This window comes from Vombatus ursinus, unplaced genomic scaffold (genome assembly GCF_900497805.2).
Source record: "Vombatus ursinus unplaced genomic scaffold, bare-nosed wombat genome assembly UNPS02014781.1, whole genome shotgun sequence".
NCBI classification, from domain to species: domain Eukaryota; kingdom Metazoa; phylum Chordata; class Mammalia; order Diprotodontia; family Vombatidae; genus Vombatus; species Vombatus ursinus.
In genome coordinates, this window is record NW_020954559.1 from 13,093,371 (window position 1) to 13,101,293 (window position 7,923).

The window sequence follows — 7,923 nt, forward strand, 5'->3', positions numbered from 1 at the left end:
TACACAGTAAAATAAATTTCCAACCCAAGACAATTTGGAAAGTCAGCAAAAGGTATGTTGCACCAAGGTAAGAATGGAGTACAATCCAGTGCAGGTCACACCAGAGCAGACCAGGTCCCAGCAAACCTAGAGTAGGCCTTAGGGCAACTGAATCACTGACAGCAGTGGCAGTTTCCAGACCTCTCAGCTCACAGACGTCAAAGACAGTTTAGAAGGTCAGCAGGAAAGGTCTATTGCACCAGGGTGAGAGTGGAGCACAGTCCTGCACAGGCCTTGCCAGCACAGCCCAGGCCACAGCAAACCAGGAACAAGCCTTGGGAGTGAGTCAAATCAGCAGCAGCAGTGGCTACTTGTGACCACAGACTGTAAAGGGGTCAGAAGGATATTACAGGGGTCTCTTTGCTAGCACTGAGGCAGAACTCCATTGCTTTGCCCATACTCAGATCCAAATCACAGTCCTGGGTGACAATCCTGTGTGGCAGTCCCAAGGTGAGGAGGAATACTACCATAGCAAAGCTTGAGGCCATAGTGGGGGGGAGGGGAACCTTCCTCACAGTTCCAGGGCAGAAAAGAGTGCTTGTGTTTACTCACAAACCAGGGCACAGGCCAAGGGAATAGTAAACACCTCTCCTTAGATCATACCACCTTGGAAGAACTGAAAAATTATAGGCCCCTAGAAGAATCTCTGAAAACAGCTGCACAAAGCCTCTGCAGCTTGAGACAGTACATTCTCCACCCTGGAAGCAAAGCCCCACTTTAACAAGGAGTTAAAAGTCAAATAATAGGCTGGGGAAATGAGCAAACAACAGAAAAACTACATAAAGTTACTATGACAACAAGGAAGATCAAAACATACACTCAGAAGAAGACAACAAAGTCAAAGCTCTTACATCCAAAGCCTCCAAGAAAAAAATATGAATTGGTCTCAGGCCATGGAAGAGCTCAAAAAGGATTTTAAACATCAAGTAAGAGAAGTAGAAGAAAAATTGGGAAGAGAAATGAGAGTGATGTAAGAAAATCATGAAAAACGAGTCAACAGCTTGCTAAAGGAGACCCAAAAAAATACTGAAGAAAATAACACCTTAAAAAAAATAGACTAACCCAAATGGCAAAAGAGGTCCAAAAAGCCAATGAGGAGAAGAATGCTTTCAAAAGCAGAATTGGCCAAATGGAAAAGGAAGTCCAAAAGCTCACTGAAGAAAATAATTCCTTAAAAATTAGAATGGAGCAAATGGAAGTTAATGACTTTATGAGAAATCAAGAACCAATAAAACAAAACCAAAAGAATGAAAAAAATAGAAGACAATGTGAAATATCTCATTGGAAAAACAACTGACCTGGAAAACAGATCCAGGAGAGATAATTTAAAACTTGGACTACCTGAGAACCATGAACCTAGAACCTAGACATCATCTTTCAAGAAATTATCAAGGAAAACTGCCTTGATATTCTAGAACCAAAGGGTCAAATAGAAAACAAAAGAATCCACCGATCACCTTCTGAAAGAGATCCCAAAAGGAAAACTCCCAGGAATATTATAGCCAAATTCCAGAGTTCCAAGATCAAGCAGGAACTACTGCAAGCAGCCAGAAAGAAACAATTCAAGCATCATGGAGCCACAGTCAAGACAACACAAGATTTAACTGCTTCTACATTAAAGGACCAGAGGGCTTGGAATATGTTCCAGATGGCAAAGGAGCTAGGATTACAACCAAGAATCACCTACCCAGCAAAACTGAGTACAATTCTTTAGGTGGGAAAATGGACATTCAATGAGAAAGAGGACTTTCAAGCATTTTTGATGAAAAGGCCAGAGCTGAATAGAAAATCTGACTTAAAAATACAAGACTCAAGAGAAGCATAAAAAGTTAAACAGGAAAGGGAAATCATAAGGGACTCAATAAGGTTAAACTGTTTACATTCCTACATGGAAAGATGACATTTGTAACTCATATGAGTTACAAATTTTCTCATTATTACTTAGTTAGAAGGAGTATATGTAGACCAAGGACAGAGGTGTGAATATGAAGGGTGTTGAATATGAAGGGATGATATCTAAAAATAAAATTAAGTGGTGAGAGAGGAATGTACTGGAAGAAAGAGAAAGGGAGACGTAGAATGGGGTAAATTATCTCACATAAAAGAGGCAAGAAAAGGCTTTTACAATACAGGGGAAGAGGGGGGAGGTGAAGGGAGAAGTGAGAAGTGAGTGAACCTTAATCTCATCAAAACTGGGTCAAAGAGGGGAAAATATACACACTCAATTGGGTATAGAAATCTACCTTACCATATAGGAAAGTAGGAGGGAAGGGGATAAGAGCATTGGGAAGGAGGAGTGATAGAAGGAAGGGCAGATTGGGGGAGAGGGTAGTCAGAAACAAAACACTTTTGAGGAGGGACAGGGTAAAAACAGAGAAAGAATAGAAAAAGGGGGGTGATTGGATGGAGGGAAATACAGTTAGCAAGTAACTGTGAAAAAAATGTGAAGCAAGTTTCTCAGATAAAGGCCTCATTTCTCAAACTATAGAGAACTGAGTCAAATTTATAAAAATATGAGCCATTCCCCAATTTATAAATGATCCAAAGATATGATCAGTTTTCAGATGAAGTAATCAAAGCGATCTGTAGTCATATAAAAAAAAATACTCTCACTATTGAAGAAATGCAAATTAAAACAATTCTGAGGTACTACCTCATACCTATTAGATAGGCTAGGACAGATAAATGATAAATGTTGGAGGGGATGTGGGAAAAATGAGACATTAATGCACTGATGGTGGAATTGTGAACTGATTCAATCATTCTGTAGCACAATTTGGAACTATGCCCAAAGGACTATAAAACCATGCATACCCTTTGACCTAGCAATACTCCTATTAGGTCTGTATCCCAAAAGAGATAAAAAACAAAAAGAAAAAGGGCCTATATGTAGAAAAATATCTATAGTAGCTTTTTTCTGAAGGCAAAGAATAAGAAACTGAGGTGATGCTCATCCATTGGGGAATGGCTAAACAAGTTGTGGTATGTGATTATGATGGAATACTATTATACTATAAGAAATGATGAGCAGGACACTCTCATAAAAACCTGGAAAGACCTGCATAGGCTGATGAAAAGTAAAATGTACTGTGTACAAAGTAACAGCAATACTGTGAGATGATCAGCTGTGAATGACTTAGCTATTCTCAGCAATACAATGATCCAAAACAACTCTGAAGGACTTGTATGATGAAAAATGCTATCCATCCCCAGAGAAAGAACTGATGGTGTCTGAATACAGATTGAAACATACTTTTTTTTAACTTTAATTTTTCTTGAGTTTTTTTATATCTATATTTTCTTTCACAACATGACTATTATATATATATGTCTTGCATGACTACACATGTATAACTTATATCGAATTGCTTGCCTTTTCAATGAGGGGGATAGGGGAGTTGGGAGGGAGGAAGGGAAAGAATTTGGAACTCAAAGTTTTAAAAACAAATGTTAAAAATAATTGTTTTTACATGTAACTGGGGAAAAATAAAACACTAAATAAAAGAAGTTGACCTGAAAATATATGTGTGCACACACTTTAAAAATAATTTAGAATGCCTTTGTTATTACATCAAAAGCAAATCCTCACAAAGGGCACTGTGTGAAAAGATGGTATCAAATATTTGTTACATACCACTCAAATGTCAATCACACAAACACCAGTAATTACTATAGTAAGATTACTATAGACTGATACAGACAAAAAAAGTCTAACTTTTTAACTTCAAAAAGATAAACATTTTAACCAGGATTCGGATAAATTGTATCTAAATATGCCGTGAAATCTACACCACCAGAGGCAGTATGGTGCACTGGAATGAATGCTGGATCTAGAGAGGACCTGGTTTCCTATCTCAAGTTCTGCCACTTTAAGTGATCTTTAGCAACCCATCTCAAATCCCTCTGCAACTAAGTTTCTCCATCTGTCTGGGGATTGATCTCAATCTCTAAGGTCATTCCAGCCCTAAACCTATAATCCTGTAAATATTTTAAACGAAATGTAGCAATTGATCATTCCTTTTCTCTGTTGAATGGAACAGCAAATATTATTAAAATTCATCAGCACATAGTAGCATAAATTAAAATGTAAGTATATCACCTCACTTAACCTCAGTTATATAAAACACAGCAAAGAACCTGGAAGTAAGCAAAAAAGGCCCCCAAGCAACAAAATTAAAAGGCACAAACTTTATCAATGAGTTCATATCTGGGCCTCTAAGGCTCTTATTTAGGGCCTATTTATTCTAAATTAAAATAATTCTAACAAATTTAGCTAATTTTGTCAGACCAGTTGATTAAAAACAATTAGAATTAATAAATTAGCAGAAATCCTGAAGAAAGGTACACACTGACAACAGTGAAAAGTGGACAATGATGGTAAGAAGGAAGCAAAAAAGACTATGAAAATTCAGTTTAGTAGTGCAGAAGGGCACAACAGATAAAGGGATGGACTTGAAGTTATTAAAACCTAGGTGTTATCTCCAAGTAAACCACTTATTGACTAGGGACAAATCACCTAAACCTGGTAGGGATGTTTCTTCATCTGTAAAATGGGGCTAATAACACCTACAAAACCAACCTTAAAGAGCTGTTTGAGCTCAAATGAGACAATTATATAAAATGATTTTGAAACCTATAAAGTCCAGCTATTATTGTTAGGGGCAAATGGCCCAGAACCCTTCCACAACCCCTGAGAATATAAGCTAATGCAGTAATTAATTATCATAATGATGATTTAAGTCACTAGGAAAAGGTTAAATTTTGTTCAGCATACTCTTTTTAAGATGGCAGGAACACGAGTACCATATTTTGTAAAGATCATCAAAAATGGTTTAATTTTTAAAAGCGTCAGTGCTAAATTGGCAGAAGTTTCATTTAGCCAGGAAATTCACTTGTGAAAGCCAATTTCTTACTCCTATTACTTCCAAGGATCTAAGATTTCACTAATGTAGGTAATTCCTGTGTGAAGGTAGATCACAACAAGATCACAAGCCCTCCATACCTAAACAGTTTCATGAGCTGCTCCAGGCAAAAAAAAAAAAAAAATCCTCCACCTGGTAGCCAACCTTACTGGAATTTAACTAGGGTCTGTCTTACAATTTTTATCACTAGATCTATAATCACAGCCTTTACAGAAAGTAAGGGAAGAGAGGAGGTTTCTTTGGTTTTGTTTTTTAATATTGTGGCTATATCGCTTTTTGTTTCATGTTTGTGACTGTTATAGTTGAAACAATTCGGTAGCCCCGGCTACCTATGGTGTGAAGTATCCGAAGTACTTTCTGGCCCATTCATCTTTCAGTCCTCTTCACAGTCCCTCACCCAGTGGCTGAGCCATTGAACCAGTTCAATTTTACTGGGGGGGGGGGGGGGGGGGGGGGGGAGTGAGGGAAAGAGAGAGAGAGAAAAAGAGCAAACCTTCCACTCTCTCCAACAATGTGACCATGTTTTGGTCACGGGTGGCTGTCACGTAAAAGCCACTCCTGCGCAGCTGTGGGAACTCACCCATCCAACCCCACCCACCAAGTTTCCCAGAATCAGAGTCTGCCCACCTCTCCTCATTACGTGACCCACCCACCCCCTCCCCCAAAAAAGGGGGATAAATTCTCCGCCTCCACCTTCACCCCCTTCCAGATACAAGAGAAGGGGTTGGGGTGAGCTCCAAGCGCAGTGACTCAGCCTTCGCCGGGCGGACCCCTCCCTGTGCCCCCGCCCCACAGAGGGTCCAGCGGCGGCAGAGAAGACAGCTCGGGCCCCAGCTCGGGCGGCCCCAGGCCTCTGCAGCAGTAGCGGGGAGGGCCCGGGGGAGGGGGCGGAGGGGGCGGGGGAGCCTCCCTCCCCCAGCGCGCGCTCCCCCCTCCCGCGCCGTTACCTTCGCTCTTGCCCAGAATCCGGCAGCACAGGTTCTGCAGCAGAACGTTCGGGGACTTCTGGTCCGGAGTCGCCATCCTCGCGCCGGGGCTGGAGGGGAGCGGGGGAGGGAGACGTGGAAGCGCGCGCCCACGGGGAGGGGGGGGCGGACCGCCACCACCCCCCCGCCCCCGCCCTCTCCTCCTCTTTCACCTGACTCCTGCCCCTTCTTCACCCTCCAGGCGCGCACAAGGGGCTCCTCTGCTGTGTTCGCCCCCACACCTGGCCGACCTACTCTCCTCCCTTCCCCCGCCCACCCATGCGGGTCTACGGGCACCCTCCGCGGCCGGCCCCTGCCTAACGGTTAGGGACAGCGCGTAACCGCGGCGCCATTTTAACAGAACCCGCCGAAACTACCGGCAACCCCCACAATGCTTAGCTCCCTTACACCGCGCCCCCCTCCTCCCAGGCTCCTTGGGTGCAACTGTTTAAAGCCTCCCCCTCCCGTCACCGACAGCCTCCCCCCGGGGCCTCCAGCCAGGTGGGTAAAGGTTCCGCCAGAGGAATTCTCTCAAGCTTCCCCTCTCACAAATTGGAGAGAGAAGGAAGAGGGGTAGCTCTTCCCTCTCTTAGGTGCGGCTTCTGCTGGATGTGATTCTGACTTGTTTACTGAGATGAAGGGAGTGGAAGCCGGTCGAAGCCTACCAGTCCAAAGATTTTTCAATTTATTTTGCATTTATGGTATCTTCTCATTTTTTCCCCATTAGCCATTAATTTCAACGCTACACTTAGTGACAACTGGAGATACAGTGCTTTGTTAAAATGGTAGTTTAGAAAAAAACACCAAACTCCCATCCCCATTATTGGTTAAACCATAGAATAACGAGTATGGAAATGAACTTTAAAGAGCAACGAGTCAACCCCCTCATTTGCTATTTGGGGAAACTGTCCCAGAGAGGTTAAATGGGTACCTAAGGGCACCCAGATAACTAGCAGTGCTTATATTAAAACCACACCATGCTGCAGTGCTGTGCATAGGGTCAGTCCTATACATAGGCAAAGCAGGCTTCCCAGGCTATGTACTCACTTTTCACAGATCCCAAAATATTTCCTCGATTAAACATCCAGTCCCTAAAATTCCTACTACACCTTTGATTTAACACCATAAAGTGTTCTTTAGCATTCAATAAAGAGGAAGTGTACCATTGTAGATGTAGTACTGCCTTCTAGTCAGACTTAGTAAGATCTTGCCTCTGACTGGGCAAGTAACTTAACTTTTCAATGTCCCTGGATAATTCATTTAACAGACGTTAACATCTGTTTCAAGTAGTTTATCAGATCAGCCTTGCTAAGGAACCTTGCACCTGAAATGATATAAAACAGATCATGCCACTTTCTTAACTTAAAAATCTTTCACTGCTTCTTTATTGCCTACAAAATAAAGTTCAGATACCTTGCCTTAGCTATTTTGTATATATTTTCTATTAACTTGTGTGTACATGTTGTACTCTGATAGGATGTAATTTCTTTGAAAGACTTTCCTTTTTTATATTTGTATCCCCTTTGCAGAATGATTGACATGTAGTAGGCTCTTAATGAATGTCTGGTGATTGAGTTATTAGCATAGCATTCAAACCCCTCCATGATGCTATCCCAATTCACCTTTCAATTCAATACAGCAAATCTTTATTAAAGTGTAAGTAATGTACAAAGTCAGTCAATCAATAAACAAAGGCTAGTCGCTGTGGCGGATAGAAAACTTAAATATGATACAATTCCCATTCTCATAGATTTTATGGTCTAGTAAGGAGATGGGATACATATTCAAATGATTGTAATAGAAAATAATACATAATAACTTCATGAGAGGTATAAGCAAAATATTATGTAAGGTCCAAAGGAAAAGCACCTTGGGAAAAGGTGTATTTAAATTGAGCTTTAAAGAATTTGTAGGAATTCAAGGGGTGGCCCATGATGGTGGGATTCTCATCCCCCACCCCAAATGAGTATGTTCCCATAGAATGTTGTGTATACCTA

General features: G+C 41.5%; 1 protein-coding gene across 1 annotated transcript in view; it reads right to left on the reverse strand.

Annotated features, from left to right (window-relative positions):
- Positions 1-6,031, reverse strand: part of LOC114046103 (gamma-tubulin complex component 3) — a 144,861-nt gene extending 138,830 nt beyond the window's left edge. Inside the window, exon 1 of the mRNA XM_027866356.1 lies at positions 5,909-6,031. Within this exon, the coding sequence (XP_027722157.1) occupies positions 5,909-5,984 (76 nt within the window). The 5' untranslated portion in view covers positions 5,985-6,031. The remainder of the gene's footprint in view (positions 1-5,908) is intronic.
- Positions 6,032-7,923: the final 1,892 nt, after the last annotated feature.